The sequence below is a fragment of the Phocoena phocoena genome, chromosome 2 (assembly GCF_963924675.1).
Source record: "Phocoena phocoena chromosome 2, mPhoPho1.1, whole genome shotgun sequence".
NCBI lineage: Eukaryota > Metazoa > Chordata > Mammalia > Artiodactyla > Phocoenidae > Phocoena > Phocoena phocoena.
Window position 1 is genome coordinate 12,213,012 of NC_089220.1, and position 22,991 is coordinate 12,236,002.

Consider the following 22,991-nt stretch of genomic DNA (forward strand, 5'->3'; position numbering starts at 1 on the left):
GCTTACAGAAAACTCCAAATAGGAACTGAATTCTAGAATCTGCACCTCCAGACTCCTCCCACACACACAAGACAAGACATTCACATCTCCCACTGCAGCCTTCTACATGGGAATCTTAAACTGAACTTTACTTCTCAGAATTTCTTCTCCTCAACAGAAAAGTGTGTTTTCCCTTGCACATGCATGGATATTCAGACAGAATGTGTTGAAATATTCCTCCTATTGATAAGCAAAGCAGTATTGTTTTGATGTGAACTGGAAGCAAATCTTATTTTCGTTTTGCCATAATGGAAATATAAACTCATTTAAATTCAATACTTTCTTTTTTCATGTTCCAGGCTCCTGACATGGGCTTTGAGACTGTCCTTGCTCCACAGTATATCACCTTAAATGAAATGATCTTTTATGCCTACGTGCCCGAGAATGAACCGAAGGAAAGTATATACACCAAGAAATTCAATGACATTCACCTTGGAAAATTGATACGCTCCAGGTAGGTGCTGATTATCTTCACATTGTACTTAGATTGCACACCAGTATTGATATTCTAAAATTTGAGCCTATCTTTTGGAGTAATTTTCCTAGTCAAGGAGAGTAAGTCTTTTTTTGGACACCTCGCAAGGCCAAATACATTTACTTATAGACTCTAAGATGCCTCGCACGATGCCCCAGTTTGAGAAACATGGGGCCAGTTTTGTCAGCACCATCTGGCCAAGCTAAAGAAATGTGTGTTTGTCGTCCTGAGTATCAAAAATGTCTGGGCTACAGTGGATACTGCTTATCCTCTGAGTTCACTCCCATGGCAGTTGTCATATGTCCTAAAGACAAGCACATCTAACGTAGAGGAGGCCATTCTGCATGAAATACCGCATGGCAAGGTATGCAGAGTTCTGAGGAACGCTTACTTCGAAGATGTTGGCAAGAGCCAGGGACCCTGAAAGCTGCCTTTAAGGCCTAAAATCTTTCTTTGAAAAACAATATAAATTCTATAACCCCTCACTCCCACATCTAACAACCAGAAAAGAAACAGTTTCAGATTACCAGAAACTCACCTATCTCCAAAGTGGTGAGCCCTGTTCCACCAGGTTGAAATCTGTCTATTATACATGCTTTGGGCTGTCAACTAGGATCTTGTCCCATAGCCAACAACTCCAGCTCTACAGGACAGCTCACTCAGAGGTAGAGATGGGGACAAGAATCAAACATAATATAGCAAATGCTGGCATTAGGGTTTTCTTCCACAAAGACTGTAGCATCTTCAGCCTCTGAGAAAAGTATCTGTGATCACCTAGAACTATTTGTTTTTGATGGCTTTTGGATGTGTGATATTCCAGATCAGTTAGTGCATGTTTACATAGGTATGTCCTTGTAGAAAACATAGAGAATCACTCTTTAAAATTAACATATGATTAACATCATCTCAACATTAATATCAATTTCTTATATCCTAATTATTTTTAAAAGCATATGATAATTCTCTAAAGGATCAGAATAGTTGAAAACCAGCATAGCACGTTCTGTGATCAAATTCAATAACTGTGCTCCACTTGCCCAGAAACTAGAGAATGAGCATCTCCAAGGAAGGAAATGGGAGCAAAGAGCCAGGATCAGGGAACTGGAAGCAAGTGGGACTTCAAGCAGGAAGGTCAAGGACGTGGAAGCCGAAGTTATGAGGTCAGCTGTGGGCCAAAGGCAGATATCTAGATAGTCAGGAGGTGAAGCAGGGTGAACCCTTCATTCTTCTCTTCCACAAATAGTTATTTAACAAGGCACTCTGGAAGGTGCTGTGATGGAGAGTGAGGAAGATGTTCAAACCCATGTACTCCTGGAACTTGTATTCTAGCACAGGACATAGACGGTTGTGTAATTGCTGTTGATATAAGTCTGCAACAGAGGAGCATGGAGCATTGAGAGAGTGAGTTCCTGGGGGTTGAGCCCTTATTTGGAGGATCTTGGAAGGTTTCCCAGAGGCAGTGATGCTTATGATGAGATCAGGAAAATGAGGATGAAGGAAGGGGATTGGGTGGGGGGAAGGTTCCAGCCTGAGAGCACAGCGTGGAAAAGGCCCCCAGGCCAAAAGGAGCATGATGTGTGCTTGAGAAACCCAAGAAAAACCAGAGTGACTTCAGTGTTGTGAGCCAAGGAGAAAAGTCATTCGAGACCAGGTCAGGTGGGGCCTTCTGAGTCCCAGTAGGGAATGTGGATGTTATTCTAAGGGAGGGGGAAGCATTGAAGGCTTCAAATTAGGTGAGTAACCAGATCAATTATGTGTAATTTGTTTACTGAATCAGCTGGATATCAACTTTTTTTTCCTCCTGTCTCTTCAGACCACCTCTGTGGACCTATTTCCTTTCTGCCTCTAGATGAAGTATCAGCAAGTCCCATAGCTTTTCCCTTAGAGAGTAAATAAATATTTCCTTAGCTTAAAAAATCTAAGTCAGTCAATTACCACATGACTCTCCGTTCCTGCCCAGTGTCTTAAGAAACTTCAAACCCTCATCCAATTTAAGTTTGTTTTCCGGCCCCTGTTTTAGCCAGACCCAGCCTGGGGAGCCTGGAATGTGGGGAGGTGGAGAATTTCCTCATTCTTATTATTTTTAGATTCATATCCCCCCTCCCTCATAGCTGATGGTTTCCAGCCCCTTCTGGAGTTTGGGTGAGAAAATGGAGGTGAGATAAAGGGACAAGAGCTCTGCTGATGGGGGTGACACTTCTACCTGGAGACAACTGCCCCCGTCACCTCTGGGCCTCTGGAAGTCTTCCACTCTTTTGGGGTCCCTGCAACCTTCCAGCTGTGCTTCTGTGTAGTTTTCCTTTGCTTTGCTGCCTCTTCCCCGCCCCAACACTCTGCCTCCTCAGAAATAAGCATTACCTTGAATTTTGTGTAAACATTTTAAGAATGTTTCTCTATAACTTTAACATATATGTGTATCAAAATATATTGTTTAGGGCTTCCCTGGTGGCACAGTGGTTGAGAGTCCGCCTGCCGATGCAGGGGACACGGGTTCGTGCCCTGGTCTGGGAAGATCCCACATGCCGCGGAGCGGCTGGGCCCGTGAGCCATGGCCGCTGAGTCTGCGTGTCCGGAGCCTGTGCTCCGCAATGGGAGAGGCCACAATAGTGAGAGGCCCGCGTACCAGAAAAAAAAAAAAAAAAAAAAATATATATATATATATATATATATGTACATATATATAGTTTAGTTTTGCCAGATGTGTTACTTAGCAATGTATACCTTTTCCTGTGACTTGCCTTTTTCATACAACCTTATGCTTTTTTAAAATTATCCCATATGCTTTAAAAATGATTTGGTATTGGGCTTCCCTGGTGGCACAGTGGTTGAGAGTCCACCTGCCGATGCAGGGGACACGGGTTCGTGCACTGGCCTGGGAACATCCCACATGCTGCGGAGCACCTGGGCCCGTGAACCATGGCTGCTGAGCCTGTGCATCCGGAGCCTGTGCTCCGCAACAGTAGAGGCCACAACAATGAGAGGCCCACGTACCGCAAAAAAAAAAAAAAAAAAAGATTTTGTATTGATGTATGCATCTGTATTCACTCATATACCACAATCTATTTAGCTATTCTCCTATTTTGCCTTGTAGTTTTTAACTTTTGCTTTGTATTTTTAAGTTTTTAATCTGTCTAGAATTGATGTTGAGTGTAGTATGAAGTGGGAATCTGATTTCTTTCTTTTTTTATATATATAGATAACCAATTGTGCAAACAAGACCCATCTTTCCCCCTGATCTGCAGTGTCACCCCTGTGATATATCCTAGTTCCACATGTACATCGATCTGTCTCTGTCTCTCTTCTCCTTCATTGCTGTATTTGGCAAAATTTCTCTAACCAGGTAACTCCTATGAATAGCACCCCCTCTTGGATTTTCTTGGCCTTTGTTCTCGCATTTAAATGTTAGATTCAGCTTGTCAAGTTCCATTAAGAAAAAAACGCACAGCAACCTGTTAATAAAAATTACCTCTTGCAGCCAAAGTCTGCCTTGTACCTGCAGTTAGATCTTAGGTGGAGATTTCTGATTCCTCTTGCAGCAGGATAACTCTATTTGTCCTCCTAGAATTTTAGGCCCAAGACAGCTCCCTGACTCTCCATAAGGATAGTTATCATTTTCGCTTCCCTTATCCATAATGTGTCTTTGCCTGTGCCCCAGTGATGGGTGGCTTTGCTTCCTCTCTCTCAGTAGCTTCAAGCTTCTGCTGTGTAGGGGATAAGAGGGAGGAGGGAGCCAGGGCTTCAGTGCCAGCACCCCCCAAGCACTTCCCCCCAGCATGGATCACCTCTTTTGAGACCTGTGTGCAACTGTTGAATGCCCAACCTCCTGTAGCTTAAGGTTTTTGCTTTTTATGAAAGAAGGTTCAGGGAAGCGAGTGATGCTTGCTCCCATCCTCTCCACCCACTCCCCACAGTGACCTCTCCCGCACTCCCTTGATGCCTGCACCACCAGCAGGGACTGTCTGGTCTATTCCCTGCCCCAGTCTTTCTCCTGAGCGTCCAGGGAAACCCATGGGAAGGAGCTTGCAAGTGAGTGCAGACTCCATTTTGAAAGGTGCCCCAGCATTTCCAGACTCACATAGCAGCACATACTTGGCCTTTGACAGTTTTTTACAATTTTAGCTATTTCTTACTTGCTTCTTTTGTGCCAGCACCGTTTTTCCCTCTCATGCTCTTCCATAAGTGAGACTGTTCCTTTGTTCAGATTCTCCTCGGAATGGCTTGTTCCCTTGGATTTCAGGTTAGTTGGTTATCTTGTGACTTTAATATCTGATGGCTTAAGGAAAATGATGACTTAGTGATTTATCTGTTTTGTTTCTTGTTGGGTTGCTTCTTTCTGCATTGAAAGCAAAAGCAGATGTCTTGTAATTGACTTTTGTGTAACAATCTTTTTTTTTTTAATTATTTTGTTCATTTATTTTGGGCTGCATTGGGTCTTCGTTGCTGTGCACGGGCTTTCTCTGATTGCGGTGAGCGGGGGTACTCTTCACTGTGGTGCGCGGGCTTCTCATTGTGGTGGCTTCTCTTGTTGCACAGCATGGGCTTTAGGCATGCGGGCTTCAGTAGTTGCAGCATGCGAGCTCAGTAGTTGTGGCTCACGGGCTCTAGAGCACAGGCTCAGTAGTTGTGGCGCACGGGCTTAGTTGCTCCGCAGCATGTGGTATCTTCCCGGACCAGGGCTCAAACCCGTGTCCCCTGCACTGGCAGGTGGATTCTCAACCACTGTGTCTCCAGGGAAGCCCTTGTGCAGTAATCTTAAATGTTTCAAATTTGCTACATTCTTTTGATGATTCCAGTACTTTTTCTATATATTCTTTTGGATTTTCTGAGTAGAGGTAAACATTTTTCTAAGCAGATAATCACATCACCTGCAAATAATTTGTTTCTTTAACATTTCTTAGCATATTATACTTTTTTTTTTCTGTCACAGTATCTAGGAGCTCATTAAATAGAAATGAAGATAGTGGTGTCAGTCCGTTCAGGCTGCTGTAATCAAATATCAAAGACTGGGTGGCTTATAAACAACAGAAATGTATTTCTCATAGTTCTGAAGACTGGAAGTCTAAGATTAGGGTGCCAGCATGGTTGGGTTCTGTGCAGGCTCTCTTCTGGTTGTAGACTGCCAACTTCTTGCCCTGTCCTTGCATAGTTGAAGGGGGCAGGGGATTGCTCTGGAGCCCCCTTTTTTTTTGTTTTGTTTTGTTTTTGTTGTTTTTTTGTTTTTTTCAGTACGCGGGCCTCTCACTGTTGTGGCCTCTCCCGTTGCGGAGTACAGGCTCCGGACGCGCAGGCTCAGCGGCCACGGCTCACGGGCCCAGCCGCTCCACGGCATGTGGGATCTTCCCGGACCGGGGCACGAACCCGTGTCCCCTGCATCTGCAGGCGGACTCCCAACCACTGCGCCACCAGGGAAGCCCTGGAGCCCCTTTTGTAAGGGTAGTAAACTGATTCACAAAGCCTTCACCCTCATGACCTAAATCACCTCCCAAAAGCCTCATCTCTGAATACCATCACTTTGGGCTTTAGGTTTTCAACATAGGAATTTTAGAGGGATACAGACATTCAGACCATAACAGTGGGCTTCCTTGTTTCTGACTTTTAAAAGAATGTTTTAAACATTTCGCCATCACGGATTATCCTTTCCATAAATTTTTAAAACTCTTTTTCATTTATAGACAGTTACCTTTTTTTTCAGTTTAACAGGTGCTTTATTTTTGTTTTTAAATGTTTCTTCTATATCTATTGAGCTTATCTATAGATATTTTTCCTTTAACTTTTTACTTAATGTTGTAAATTATATTATGGATTTAATGCTGAACCAGACTTGAAGTCATGGAATAAACCTATCTTGGTCATTGTGTATTATCTATGTTTATACATTTCATACATTGTTGAGTGCAATGTTAGTATTTATTTGTTAGATTAATCTTGTTAATTGTGATTTTTCAATCTTCTGTATCCTTACTGATTTTTTTTCTGTGTGACCTATCAATTATTGAGTTATGTTAAAATTTTCTGATGTGATATTGAATTTGTCAGTTTCTTTTATAGTTCTGTCAATTTTGCCTTATATATTTTGAGTCTGTTATTATATACATATAAGTTTAGAATTGTTACATCTTCTTGATGAGTTGAACATTTTATTGGTATTTAATTATTATTTTTATATTTATAATGCTTTTTTGCATTATAGTACTTTGGTTGTAGTAAAATATACATAACATAAAATTTACCATTTTAACCATTTTTAAGAGTGCAGTTCTGTGACATTAAGTATATTCACATGGTTGTACAACCATTGCCACTATCCATCTCCAGAATTATCTTATCTTCCCCAACTGAAACTCTGTGCCCACTAAACAGTTCATTCCCCATTCCCCTCTCCCCACAGCCTCTGGCAACCTCTGTTCTACTTTCTGTCTCTGTGAATTTGACTATGAACAATTGTGGATACACCTAGGTCAGTTACATAGGTGGAATCATACAGTACATACCTTTTGAGACTGGCTTATTTCAATTAGCATACTGTCCTTAAAGTTCATCCATGTGACAGAATTTCCTTCATTTTTAAGACGATAATATTCTGTTGTATGCATATGCCACATTTTGCTTATCCATTCCTCTATTGATGGGCATGAGTTGCTTCTACTTTTTGGCTATTCTGAATAATGTCGTTATGAACATGGGTGTACAGCTATCTCTCCGAGACCATACTTTCAGTTATTTTGGGTATACCAAGGAGTGGAATTGCTATATCATATGGTAATTCTATGGTTAATATTTTGAGGAAATTCCGTACCATTTTCCACAGCAGATGCACCATTTTGTATTCCCACCAATGTACAAGGGTTCTAATTTCTCCACATCTTTGCCAACATTTGTTATTCTCTATTTTTAAATTTTATAATAGCCATTCTAATGATATCTTGTGGTTTTGATTTCCATTTCTCTAATTATTAGTGATGTTGAGCATCTTTTAATGTGCTTATTGGCCATCTGTATATCTTCTTTGTAGAAATGTCTAATTAAGTCCTTTGCTCACTTTTTAATCAGATTATCTTTTTGTTGTTACCATGGTTTTTGTTTTATTTTTGTTGTTTTTAATCTGTTATTCATATAGTTGCACTAGCCTTCTTTGGGTAATATTTGTCTAGTATATGATTTTGATCCTTTTACTGCCACCTTCCTTATGTATCTCTCATAAAAAAACATATATAGGTTTTGTGGGCTTTTTTTTAGCCAATCTCTGTCTTTTTTTTTTTTTTTTTTCTGTGGTACGCGGGCCTCTCACTGCTGTGGCCTCTCCCGTTGCGGAGCACGGACTCTGGACACGCAGGCTCAGCGGCCATGGCTCACGGGCCCAGCCGCTCCGCGGCATGTGGGATCCTCCCGGACCGGGACACGAACCCGCGTCCCCTGCATCAGCAGGCGGACTCTCAACCACTGCACCACCAGGGAAGCCCAATCTCCGTCTTTTAATTGGAGAGTTATGGAAAAACCTGAATGAACTTTTTGGTCAGCCCAATGTATTTGAATTTATTTGTGCCATCTTCTTTTGTGCTATTTGTCCTACTTTTTTTATGTTTCCTTTTTTGTTCTCTTTGTTTACCTCACTTTAAGGTTCATTTTTTCCCCTCTTCCATTTTATTTTCTTTTACTGGATTGGGACTTTCATACTCCTTTCTTTTTTTTAGTGTTATCTAAGATTTTCACGTGTGTTAACTTAAAGTCTAAAATGTATTGACATTTTTCTCCCTTTCCCACCACATATGTAACTTTAAACTCTAGGTGTCTGATTTGTCTCCACTCCTTATATTTCTCAGGATAAGTAGAACTCTGGTCCCTATGCCCCTCAAACCTCAGAAGGCATATTTCAAGTTATAAAGTGGTCCCCTGGAAGCCCTTCTTGACATATCATGAGGAGCCCTTTCTTCTTCTCCATGTAGGGTAGAATGGAGATGAGAGATGAAATGCACCACACACCATTACTCCTGCCTTCTTTTAACTCATAAACTCCCATTTATCTCAAATGGCCTAGCTTTTGTTTAGAATACCACTCTGCTGAGATGGGGAGAAGGAAGTAGAGGGTGACAACTGTGGATGCACTGAGATCAGTTAGAAGGATTTTGCAATAGTATAGGCTAAAATTTTTTGTGTTTCAGTCTAAGATGTTGATAGTAGAAATGGAGAGGAATGGATTGATTTGAGAGATATTTGGAAGGTAGACTCAACAGGGCAATGGATCCAGAGTAATTTCCATTCCTTTACTCTATTGCCTGGCTCTTTGCTTTATAAAACACATCTATGCTTGTCTTCTGCGTGCCACATCCAGCCACATCTTGTCTTATTATTGTGAGGGAATCTGAGGTTCTCATATTGTGCTTAAGAAGACAGGTACTTGTGGTAGACAGACTGTTGGGTGAGGAATCATGCAGTGTGGAAATGACAGTCTCTTGGAATTCAAAACAGGATTTGAGGAATAAGAGGAACTAAGGTTAGATGATAGAAACAGACAAACAACAAGAACCTACTGTATAGCACAGGAAACTATATTCAATATCTTGTAATAACCTATGATGGAAAAGAATCTGAAAATATATATATATATATATATAACTGAATTACTTTGCTGTACCCCTGAAATTAACACAACATTGTAAATTAACTATGCTTCAATTTCTAAAAATGGTTTAAAGAAAGATTCAATGGTGGAACACAAGGGATTCAGAACATTAGCAAGGATTTTGGATTTGGGGGGCACTACCTACGAGATGTTGGATACTGAATCAAAATCCTTTCCACAGTGAGAATTGATTATATACCCACAGATTAAAAAAACTGTATCTGCTTGATAATGGGAAGTATAGTCGTTCCACAAATGGTGAAGTATTGAGAAGGAACTTCTCTCATTTCATAACAAGGGCAATTGTTTTTAAGAATCTCCACAAAATCCTAAAAGTGATAACTTAATGTCAATAATTCTACTAAATTGCTCAGAAAGAAAACATCATCAACATTTACACAAAGTTTTTGGTAAAGCTATTTGTTAATTCCATGAGTATTATTGAGTGACTATTTCACATCAAGTCTTATGCTAAGACCAGGAATATAGTGGTGAATAAGATAGACAAGGTCCTTGTCCACATGGAGGTGACATTCTAATGAAGAGAGACAGATGATAAACATGTAAGCAAAAAACAAAATAGTTTTAGATCTAATGCATGCTATGAAGAAAGTAAACATGGTGACAGAGGGAGTGAGAAGGATAAGCAAACAGCTGAGAACAAAGAGCAAAGAGCTTTCCAGGCAAAAGAAATTGCAAGTGTAAATGCAGTCAGGCAAGAAAATACGTGGGTGTTTTTAATAAACAGGAAGGAAGCTGGTGTGGATGGTGCAGAGTAAGATGGTGTGGTGGAAGGTGAGCGAGGGGGTAGGTAAGTAAGTGCCAGACCATATGAGGCATCGTGGGCTGCATGAGGAGTTTACGTGTTATTCTTGGTGCCAGGGGAAGCCATTGGAGAGTTTTACATAGGAGAGTGAAATTATTTTTATTTTCAAAAAGATCACTCTGCTGTGAAAAGTATAGGACAGAATGAGAAGTCAAAGTTTCCAGGCCCCTTGGAAAGCTATTGAGGTAATACAGGTGAGAAATGAAGGCAGTTGAAGCAGGTGCACTTGAGAAAAGACAGGATTTGATGACAGATTGCCTGGTGTGGGTATTAGCAAGAGAGCAATCAAGAACTACTTAGGTTTTTGGTTTGCAGCTAGGTAGATCATGCTGTCATTTTATGAGACGAGGAATGCAGAGTTAGTCAGGGTGAGTGAGAGTTCCATATTAGAAATATTAATTTTGAAATGCCTGTTAGGTACCCAAGTGAAGATGTGAAGTTGGCAGTTGCATGGATGTACTAATGCATAGCACACAAGGTCAGAGAGGAGCTCTTCATTTGACAGTTGTTCCTGCATAAATGGATGTCTGTAGGGAGGAAAAGGCCTTGGGCACTCCAGGAAGAGAGATTAGGCAGAAGAGGAGGCCCCAGCCAAGAAAACCAAGATGGAGCAGCCAGTGAGATAGGAGAAAAACCAGGGAAATGTGGGATCCTATAAGCCAAGGGAGGTGGGTGTTTTGGAAAGTATGGAGTGGACCACAGTGACCCATGCAGCTGAGAGACTGAGTAAAATAAGAACAAAGAAGTGAAGCGACCTTTGGATGTGGCAACATTCCAGGCTGTAGTAACCTTGATTAAAGCAGCTTCATTGGCATGGGGTGAGGGCAGTGGGCTGGGGAAACAGCATGGGTACTGGAATGGGAGCTTAGCATTACAGGCAGTTAAGTTTGATGGTGATTGTCTTTTTGCAGCGTTTTCCCCCCTCAACAGATATTACTCTCCACCTCAGGAACTCCCTGACTCCTAATTTTAAGCCCATCCTTCATTGCCCAAACCCCATTCCCTCCTTTAAAAGCTGACTTCTTACCTCTCCTGGAAGACTGGAGCTTGATTACCCCCAAAAGCCATCCTAGACACTTGAGTACAAGAGGCTCATTTACCTCGCCAGTGGTGGAAGAAGTGGTAAGACAGGTTCAGTAATAGCCTGGCTATTGGTCAATGACTTCAGATACAAAGAGGTTAATTTTTTTAAATTACGGTAATAAACTTTACTTTTTAAGAGCAGTTTTAGGATCACAGCAAAACTGATCAGAAAGTAGAGTTCCCATATGCCCCCTCTCCACACATACCTCCCTCACTATTGATGTCCTACACCATAGTGTAGGACACTATACTATAATATAATGTAGGTACATTTGTTACAATCCATGAACCTGTACTGACACATCATCAGTCACCTGAAGCCCATAGTTTACATTAGGGTTCACTCTTGGTGTTGTACATTCTATGGCTTTTGACAATTATGTAATGACACGTATCCACCTTATACTATTAATATCATAAGGAATACTTTCACTGCCCTAAAAGTCCTCTCTGCTCTGCCTATTCTTCCATCTATCCCCACTAACCCCTGACATCTATACTGTCTCCATAGTTTTGCCTTTTTCAGAATGTCATATAGTTGGAATCACACAGTGTGTAGTTTTCGATTGGCTTCTTTCACTTAGTAATATGCATTTCAGCTTCCTTCATATCTTTTCATGACTTGATAACTCATTTCTGTTTACCACTGAATGACATTCCATTGTCTGGATGTACCACAGTTTTTTTATCCATTCACCTACTGAAGGACATCTTGGTTGCTTCCAAGTTTGGGCAATTTTGAATAATGGTGCCATAAACATCCTTGTTCAGGTTTTGTGTTTAACTCATTTGAATAGATACAAAGGAATTTGATTGCTGGATCTTATGGTAAGTGGCTTTCAAAGTGGCTGTACCATTTTGCATTCCCACCAGCAATAAATGAGAGTTCCTCTTCTCTACATCCTCACCAATATTTGGTGTTGTCAATATTTTGGACTTTTGCCATTCTAATGAGCGTATAGTGGTATCTCGTTGTTGTTTTAATTTGCATTTCCCGATGATATATGATGCGTATAAGCATCTTTTCATATGTTTATTTGCCATCGGCGTGTTTTCTTCAGTGAGGTGTCTATTTAGACCTTTTGCCCACTTTTTAACTGGGCTGTTTCTTTTCTTACTGTTGAGTTTTAAGAGTTGTTTGTATTGTAGGGGATTGGCATATGGCAATCCAAAATATACCACTTTGGCATAAAGATTATTTTTAGCCTAAGGCAATTAAGAAGAAGCAGACATATGAAAAAATCCCTTGCCCTCCACCTCTCTACCAAGAAAGGCAGGATGATTCCTAATCACCAGAGACAACTGGAGACTCTTACCAGTTCAGAGACACTGAGGGGAACCTGCATAAGAAGCGTTCCTAAAAACAACCCTTATCTTCCAATAGTTTCTCCCATATATTTACTTTTTCACTGTTTGCCACCCCTAAAAGCCTTAGCCCCTTTTTCTTTGTCTTGTCACTTCTCCACAAATTTATTGTTCTTTATTAAGATGCTAGACAAGCTCCAGGTTCCAACCACCCCTTTGAGTTACTCATCACTGAGGTGTCTCCCCTGTGTAAGCATGACACACATTAATCAAGTGTTCATTTTTTATTGTTAATCTGGCTTTCATCAGTTTAATTTCTAGGGTCCCAGGCACAGAACCTAGGAGGGTAGAGGAAAAAGAGGTTTTATTCCTCCCCTACAGTTTATTTTGGATAACAGTCCTTTGTCAGATATGTTTTTCACAACTATTTTCTCCCAGTCTATGGCTTGTCTTCTAATTCTCTTGACAGTGTCTTTCACAGAGCAGAAGTTTTTAATTTAATAAAGTATGGCTTGTCAATTTTTTTCTTTCATGGATTGTGTCCTCAGCGTTGTATCTAAAAAGTCATCGCCATACCCAAGTTCATCTAGGTTTTCTCCTATGTTCTCTTCTAGGAGTTTTAGAGTTTTGCATTTTATGTTTAAGTCTGTAATTTATTTTGAGTTAAATTGTTTGTGAAGGGTGTAAGGTCTCTGTGTAGATTTATTTTTTGCACATGGATATCTTAGCTTAACGTTTTAAAAATGGATGTTTTTTCTTGATTATAAAGCACATGCTTACTGTAGAAATTTCCTAAAAGACAAATATAAAGAAGACAATTGAAATCATGACTGTTAACACCTTGATGAATTACTGATTAGTCCTTTTCAACATGCATTTCAACATTCTTCACTATGCTTCTTTCATTTTGACATTATAATGTGACCACTTTCCTTAGGTAATTAAAAACTCTTTGTAAGTAGCATTTTAATAGATGTATTTTGCCTAGGTAGATCAGGTATTATCATTTACTTAATTTTCCTATTGTTGGCATTTTTATTTCTAGCTTTTATCATAATGCTGTGATGAACATCTTTGTATGGAAAGCTTTTCTCCCCCTCCCCCTCTGTGTTTCAAGTTCTTTCCTTAGGATAGAGACCTATCGGTAGATTTATGGAATCAGAGTGTGAAAAAAATAGTATTAGGGCTCTTAATGCGTAATGTCAAATTGCTTTCTAGGCATCTTGTACCAGTTTACAATCCCATTAGTGCCTATCTCCACTAAATTCTTACCACTATTAAACTCTGCCTTTAAAAAACCTTTCCTAATTTGATAGGTGAAAAATCATATCCCATTGTTGTAATTGACATTTCATTGATTACTAATGAGGTTGAACAAACGTTACTCAAATATTCATTTGTTAGCCATTTGTGGTAAATTTTATTTATAAATTATATGGTTATGAACTTGCTAATTTAAGCCACTGTTTTATCCAAGTTGCATGATATTTGTTGGTTTGTTTTTAGGAAAACTGGAACAGCTTACATAAGAAAGATATTGCAACATAACACTCCTAAAGGATTTTTGTCGTCAGTTATTGCAGAAATTGTGGATCCTTTTGGAACAGAGGAAGTGAATGAAAGCTCTTGTTTGTCTAGTTCCCTTTCCATTAATCAAGCTGGAAATTTCTCCTATAAGCTTACTCTTCAATTACAAAGTAAGTGTAGTAATATATCTCTCTGATGGCTGGGGAAAATGAGAAACTATCTTTTGGGAAAAGTGTTCATGCTCTTTTATAGAACAATAGATTTCAAAATTTAGTCCAATTGGTAATCTACAGAAGTCTACATATACTTAGATTCCTGGAGGAATTCTTTATTTCTAATATAATGAAACCTAGCTATCACTTCATTGATATTTCATCAATAGTAACACCTATCATTTATTTCTATAATATGATGTTATTCTGTCTTTAACAGTGCTCAGGAACAGTGAGAAAAGTCAAGAAGTCCAGACTTTACCCTACATAATGAAATAATTTTGAATCACTGTCATGTAGCATATTTCTATTTCAAAGGATTATATGATAGATACATAGCAAAAGTTAGTATAGTTTATTATAAGGATTTGGGTTTTACTCTGAGTAAATGGCAAGGCTTTGGAGTGTTTTGAGCAGAAAGTGACATGATTGAACTAGCTGCTCTGTTGAGAACAGACTGGGCATGTGACAGAGAGAGGGCAAGAAGGAAAGCAGAGAAATCAGTTAGGAGGCTATTGCAATAATCAGGTGAGAGATCCTATTAAATGTAAGATGTCTGTTACTCATCCAAGTGGAGAAATAAGGTAGATATATAGAAAGACAAGTCTGGAGTTCAGGAAAGACCTCTGGACTGGAGAAATACATTTGAGTAGTCAGAAGGAGAAGAGAGAGAAAGGAGCAGAAAAATTATTTGAACAAATAATGGCTGAAAACTTCTATAACCTGGGGAAAGAAACAGACATCCAGATCCAGGAAGCCTATAGAGTTCCAAATAAGATGAACCCAGGGAGACCCACACCAAGACACATTATAATTAAAGTGTCAAAAGTTAAAGACAAGAAGAGAATCTTAAAAGTGGCAAGAGAAAAATAACTCGTTACCTACAGTAGAACCCCCCCATAAGACTATCAGCAGATTTTTCAACCGAAACTTTGCACATCAGAAGGGAATGACATGATATAGTCAAAGTGCTGAAAGAAAAAAATTCCCAACCAAGTATATCTATCTACCAGCAACGTTGTCATGGAGAATTGAAGGAGAGATAAAGAGTTTTCCAGACAAGCAAAAACCAAACGAGTTCATCATCCTAGACTGGCTTTACATGAAATGTTACAGGAATTTCTTTAAGGTGAAACAAAAGAGACCTAATCAGTAATAGGAAAATGTGTGAAAGTATAAATTTCACTGGTAAAGGCAAATATATAGTAAAATTTAGAATAATCTTATGTTGTAAATGTGGTAGTTAATCACTTATAAAGCTAGAATGAAAGTTAAAGACAAAGGTAGTAAAAAAACTAACTACAATGATTAGTTAATGGATACACAAGATAAAAATATGTAAATTGTGATATCAAAAACATAAATTGGGGGGGATAGAAATGTAGATCCCTAGAATGCATTCAAACTTAAGTTGTTATCAACTTAAAATAGACTATTACAAATATAAGTTGTTTTATGTAAGCCCAGTGGTAACCACAAAGCAAAAACCTATAGTAGATACACAAAACAAACAGGAATCTAAGCCACTACAGATAACCACAGAAAGTCACCAAATCACAAAGAAAGAGAGCAAAAGAAGAAAGGAACAGAGAAAGTATAAAACACCTAGGAAACAATTAACAAACTGCCAGTAAATACATACCTATCCACCTTAATACATAAGGTGGTATGTATTCGGCCTTAACATGTTAACATATACATTCTTTGGTGCAGGTATGTATTTATCCACCAGTAAACACATACCTTCGCCTTCCCTGGTGGTGCAGTGGATAAGACTCTATGCTCCCGATGCAGGGTGCCCAGGTTCGATCCCTGGTCAGGGAACTAGATCCCACATGCATGCTGCAACTGCGAGTTCACATGCCACAAGAAAGGAGCCCCCATGCCGCATCTAAGGAGCTGGTGAGCCACAACTAAGGAAGCCTGGAGCTGCAACTAAGACTCAGTGCAACCAAATAAATAAATATTAAAAAAAAAGACAGGCAATAAAAATTGTTGGGGAGGATGTGTAGAAAAGGGAATCCTTGTGCACTGTTGGTGGGAATGTAAATTGGCGCAGTCACTATGGAAGACAACATAAAGGTTCCTCAAAAAATTAAAAATAGAACTACCATATGATCAATCAATTCCACATCTGAGTATTTATCCACAGAAAATGAGCATGCTAACGTGAAAAGATATATACTCCCCCTTGTTCATTGCAGCATTATTTACAGTAGCCAAGATATAGAAGCAACCTGTGTCCATTGATAGATGAATGGATAAAGAAAATTGGGGGCTTCCCTGGTGGCGCAGTGGTTGAGAGTCCGCCTGCCGATGCAGGGGACACGGGTTCATGCCCCGGTCTGGGAAGATCCCACATGCCGTGGAGTGGCTGGGCCCATGAGCCATGGCTGCTGGGCCTGCGCAACCAGAGCCTGTGCTCTGCAATGGGAGAGGCCACAACAGTGAGAGCCCCGCGTACTGCAAAAAAAAAAGAAAATTGGGTGTGTTCATATATATATACATTAAAATATTATTCAACCATAAAAAAGGAGGAAATCTTGCCATTTGCAACAACATGGATGAATTTTGAGGGCATTATTGTGAAATAAGTCAGACAGAGAAAGGCAAATACTGTATGACGTCACTTATATGTGAAATCTAAAAACAAGCAAACAACAAATAAATAAACTCAGAATAGATTGGTAGTTGCTAGAGGTGGGGGTTCAGTGAAGGGATCAAAAGATATAAACTTGTAATTATAAAATAAATAAGTCATAGGAATGTAATGTAAAACATGGTGACTATAGCTAACACTGCATTGTATATTTAAAAGTTGCTAAGAGTGGGCTTCCCTGGTGGTGCAGTGGTTGAGATTCCGCCTGCTGATGCAGGGGACACAGGTTCGTGCCCCGGTCCAGGAAGATCCCACATGCTGCGGAGCGGCTGGGCCCGTGAGCCATGGCCGCTGAGCCTGCCTGTCCGGAGCCTGTGCTCCGCAACAGGAGAGGCCACAACAGTGAGAGGCCCAAAAAGTTGCTAAGAGAGTAGATCTTAAAAGTTTTCCTCACAAGAAAAAAAGTTGTAACTATGTGTGGTGATGGATGTTAGCTAGATTTTTGTGGTTATTATTTTGCAATATATACAAATATCGAATTGTGTTGTACACCTGAAACTAATGTTATATATCAATTGTATCTCAAAAAGGGGGGGGGGAATCAAGTGGTCAGCATATATGGTAGTTAATGCTATGAGATCAGATGAGATCACTGGGAAAACTAGTGTAGGTATAGAAATGAAAAAGTCTGAGGTCCAACAGTTAGCGGTCAGAGAACAGGAAGACCAGATGGTCTGCTAGGAGAAGAATTAAGAGAGAGCATGTCTCAGAAACCAAGTGAAGAAGGTACTTTAAGAAGGAGGGAATGATGCTGTGCTACATGCTGCCAAGAGGTGAGGTAAGATGAGGAGAGAAGAGTGCCCAATGGATCTGTGTCAAGTCATTGGTAACCTTGATAAAAGCTATTGTTGGGTGGAGTCATGTAGACAAAAGTCTGATTGTGTTAGGTTTATAAACTTCTGAGAGGCGAGGAATTGAAGATAGTGAATAAAGGCAGCCCTTTCAGGGAATTTCACAATGAAGCGGAGGAGAGAAATGACGTGGTAGTTGAAGGGAATGTAGGAAAGGATTTTTGTTGGTTTGTTGAAATGGGAAAAATTAGAGCGTGTGTGCATAACGAAGGGAATTATGAGATTCTCTTCTGACTCCTTCTACTTATTTTTTCAGAACGAGGTGAGTATCATTGTTGACATGTTTCAAAAACATTTAAAAATGATGAGTTCCCTCTCCTTTAAACAGCCATCTTTTGGCTTCCCTCATATCCTCTCTGATGGATTTTCTCCAGTCATTTTTTCCTTCCCATTTTTACATGATGGTGTTCCTTATGGTCCTGCCCTCAAGCCTATTTTCTTCTAAATCTTCATGCTCTCCTTAAGCAATCAATTATTCATTTATTCAACAAATATTTATTGAGCATCTGCTATGTCATAGGCAGACCTTTAGGCCCTAGGGAAAACACTAGCTACATTATCCTTCTCTTATAAAATCACAATAAAGACTCTGGGTTATTAAGGCTTTTACCAGTTCTATGGTAAAGAAATCAGATTTCTTATAATTACTTAGCCCTATGTGGTTTTTTTTCTGCTGAGAATTTTATAGAACTAGCTTCACAGTAAAAACTGTGCTTGGCATATTTGCAATACACTTTCTACAAAATAATTTGAATTATAACCTGAAATCTGGCAAATGTGTCCTCTAGTTAAGACCATAATTTAAAAACTCAACTAGTATATTCCTCAGTTATGTCCACCAGTATTACTTGGAGAACATTGGCTGTTTTATTTTATACCAAATCATTCCTGTTTTAGCTTCAGGTGTTACTTCCGCATTTCAAGATTCGGATATAGAAAAGACTGTGGTGATTCCCGGTTACAGCAGCTTCCTGATCACAAGGATTTTAGATAATGAGAATGCTTTAGCTATCGCTACCATGCCTGAAACAGTACCCCACAATATGACCTTTCTACAAGGCTCCTGGTTCTTATACAACTTTGGACAAAGGGATGGACGAACATGGAACATACATTCAAAACCATGTAATTACTGGTTTCAACAACATGATGATTCACTATCCCTCAATGTCCTGAAATACATTGATCTGGGGAAATCTCATACTTTAAAAATTAAAGTCATACCTAATACAAAAGGTAAGTTTATTTTTATTGAGAAATATCAAAAGGAGATGTTATTGCTTTTCTTGAATGTAAAATATACTCTTTGATATTTCCTTTATCTTTGGTTTCTGTTGTAGGTGGCATTCTACCAATAACAGTATTAGCTCTAATTATTGAGCACTTATACAAAGCTCTGTATTAAATGATTTTTTTATTCATTTTAAAATTTAATGTTTATAACAACTCTAAAAGGCTAGATTATAATCCTTATTTTATAAATGAGCTTAAATTACCAACCCAAATATACACAGAATTTTAGTTTAGATTTTTGCTGCCCTCTGAAAAGAAAACATTATAATTACCTTGGTTTTGGTATAATCATTTCAAGTATTTATTTTAAGCCAAAAAAAAAAAGACTTTTAAATAGAATTCTATACTTTGCTCCATTTTTCAAGATATTTATTTATTACAAAACTAATATAAAACTTACTAAAAATGACGGGGGAATGGCGTACTGGAAAGAAATAAAACAAAAAATTTTAGTAAATTACTGAGCTAGAAATTGAGGGAAAAATATGGAAGGAAGGGGAGGGAAAAAAGAAAATCCTGTCACCAGAAATGAAAAGGGAACTCAAAGTCAAAAAAATTAGCTAATATGTGGCTCCTAGAAGATTTTGAGGCTCAGACATAGGCCATATAGGCAGTAGGATGAATTTTAATGCCCAAGCATTAGTAGATGATGTAGACCTTTAGACATTTCTACCTTGTGGCAGGAAGTTGGAAATGAGAACATTAAGTAAAGCTGGAACCATCAAATTGTGAAGGGTGAAGAGAGGATAAGGAAAATGCTACCCAACAACTCAAAGAAAGACGTAGGGAGATTGTCATCTCCATGGGACTCAAAGAATTTCTTGTAAAAAACCCAAACTCCAAGACTGTGTAACACCTAGACACTACCCACCAAATACAAGAATCCCAAACTGAGACGTCATTACAATGCCTGGGTCCCAGCATAAGCAAGCACAAAACCCTCTGTAGGAATACTTTCATAAACAAGGTAACATGGAATTCCACAGAAAAATCAATCTTCATGAACATAAATTGAGGGAAAGAATTTTAAAACCGTGTAAGGAAATGACCCAACATAAGAGAAACTCAACAAGCATAGGAAACAAAGCTTTAATCTTGAGTTAATGGAAAAATCAGAAAGATACTATAAAAACAATTGTAAAGTATAAAATGTGTAAAACTCTTAAAGAGATAAAAGAAAGCATATGAACCATAATGAAAGGACAAAACACTATTTAAAAAAAAACAAGCTTATTTGAAAAACATAACCAAGTACAATTTATAAAAATAAAAATTATAGGCTTTGAAAAAAATTGGAGACATGTATTTCTATTTCCATCAGTATTGTGAACTAAATATTCTGAAAAAGCTTCTTTCTGAAACCCTTAGAATCCTTTCTCTTTGATTATATGACTAATTGTCCATATTTCCTTCAAGTAATTTTAGGGTTTTAATTTTATGGCTTTAACTTTCCATCTAATTATTTAATTTATCTACACTTTGTTTTGGTGTATTATAGGTGGTTAGGTAGTTGTTCCAACATCACTTATTGAATAATGTATTTTTTCTTCACTGATTTTTAAAAACAATGCAATTTACCTATTATTTTGACCATTTCTGGGTTTTAAAAATTCTCTTCCTTTGTTATTTCTCTGTATTCCAGGACAAATCCCAAATGTTCTAACTATTGTAGCTTTAATTGTATTTAACAACTAATTTGTTATATTTTAAACTTGTTCAGTTTGAAAAAGCAAATAATAATCAGCAAATCAACTCAGTTGCCTCTTTGAAGAAAAACCTAGTCCATGCTATTCAAGATGTGGTTCCTGGACCAGCTTCATTGGCATCACTTAGGTGCTTGTTAGAAATGCACAGTCTTTGGTGGTTGCAAACAAATTTTAGGGTTTTCTTTTGTATTTCTGCGAAAAATGCCAATGGAATTTTGATAGGAATTACAATCAATCTGTAGATTGCTTTAGGTGGTATGGACATTTTAACAATATTAATTCTTCCAATTCATGAACATGAGATGTCTTTCAGCTTATTTGTGTCATCTTCAGTTTCTTTCACTGGTGTCATAGTTTTCAGTGTACATGTCTTTCACCTCCTTGGTTAAATTTATTCCTAATATTTTGCTCTTATTGACAGTGCTATAAATGGGGTCATTTTCTTAATTTCTCTTTCAGCTAGTTCATTGCTAGTGTATAGAAACACAACTGATTTTTGTGCATTGATTTTTTATCGTGCAACTTTGCTGAACCTTTTTATTCTAACAGTGTTTTGGTAGAGCCTTTAGGGTTTTGTAAATATAATATTCTGTCATCTGCAAACAGACACAATTTTACTTCTTCCTTTCTGATTTGGATGCCTTTTTTCTTTCTTAGTTGCTCTGGGTAAGTCTTCCAGTACTGTGTTGAATAGAAGTGGTGAGGGGGAACATCCTTGTCTTGTTCTTCATCTTAGAGGAAAAGCTTTAAGCTTGAGTATGATAAGTATGAGTATGATGTTAGCTATGGACTTGTCACATACGGCCTATATTGTGTTGAAGTACATTCCTTCTAAACCTAATTTGTTGAGAGTTTTATTCATGAATGGATGTTGAATTTTGTCAAATGCTTTTTCTATATCTGTTGAGATAACAATTTTTATCTTTCATTCTGTTAATGTGGTGTATTCACATTAAAGACCCTGAGTAGCCAAAGCAATGTTGACAAAGAACAAAGCTGGAGGAACCACACTTCTTAATTTCAAACTCTATTACAAAGCTATATTAACCAAAACATTGTGGTAATGGCATAAAAACAGACGCATAAACCAATGGAACAGAATAGAGATCCCAGAAATAAACCCATGCATACACAGTCAATTAAGTTTTGACAAGGGAGCCAATGGGGAAAGAATAGTCTCTTCAATAAATGGTGTTGGGAAAACTGGACAGCCATGTGCAAAAGAATAAAACTGGACCCCTATCTTACACCACTCACAAAAATTAATTCAAAACGGATTAAAGACTTAAATGTAAGACTTGAAACCATAAAAATCCTAGAAAAAAAACATGAAGGAAAAGCCCCCTTGACATTGGTCTTGGCAATGATTTTTTTTGGATGTGACACCACAAGCAAAGGAAATAAAAGCAAAAGTAAACAAATGGGACTATATCAAACTAAAAAACTTTTGCACAGCAAAGGAAACAAAATGAAAAGGCAATCTTCAATAAGTGGTGCTGGGAAAACTGGACAGCTACATATAAAACAATGAAATTAGGACACTCCCTAACACCATACACAAAAATAAACTCAAAATGGATTAAAGACCTAAATGTAAGGCCAGACACTATCAAACTCTTAGAGGAAAACATAGGCAGAACACTCTATGACATAAATCGCAGCAAGATCCTTTTTGACCCACCTCCTAGAGAAATGGAAATAAAACAAAAATAAACAAATGGGACCTAATGAAACTTCAAAGCTTTTGCACAGCAAAGGAAACCATAAACAAGATGAAAAGAGAACCCTCAGAATGGAAGAAAATATTTGCAGATGAAGCAACTGACAAAGGATTAATCTCCAAAATTTACAAGCAGCTCATGCAGCTCAGTATCAAAAAAACAAACAACCCAATCCAAAAATGGGCAGAAGACCTAAATAGACATTTCTCCAAAGAAGATATACAGATTGACAACAAACACATGAAAGAATTCTCAACATCATTAATCATTAGAGAAATGCAAATCAAAACTACAATGTGAGATATCATCTCACACCAGTCAGAATGGCCATCATCAAAAAATCTACAAACAATAAATGCTGGAGAGGGTGTGGAGAAAAGGGAACCCTCATACACTGTTGGTGGGAATGTAAATTGATACAGCCACTATAGAGAACAGTATGGAGGTTCCTTAAAAAACTAAGAATAGAACTACCATACGACCCAGCAATCCCACTACTGGGCATATACCCTGAGAAAACCATATTCAAAAAACCATATTCATGTACCACAATGTTCATTGCAGCTCTATTTACAATAGCCAGGACATGGAAGCAAACTAAGTGTCCATCGACAGATGAATGGATAAAGAAGATGTGGCACGTATATACAGTGGAATATTACTCAGCCATAAAA

At 38.4% G+C, this 22,991-nt stretch overlaps 1 protein-coding gene across 1 annotated transcript in view; it reads left to right on the forward strand.

Moving 5' to 3' along the window:
* The window catches only part of CATSPERB (cation channel sperm associated auxiliary subunit beta), a 129,292-nt gene that overhangs the window by 82,652 nt on the left and 23,649 nt on the right, over positions 1–22,991 (forward strand). Inside the window, exons 16-18 of the mRNA XM_065871639.1 lie at positions 339–493; positions 13,855–14,045; positions 18,501–18,833. Coding sequence (XP_065727711.1) covers positions 339–493; positions 13,855–14,045; positions 18,501–18,833 — 679 coding nt within the window. The remainder of the gene's footprint in view (positions 1–338; positions 494–13,854; positions 14,046–18,500; positions 18,834–22,991) is intronic.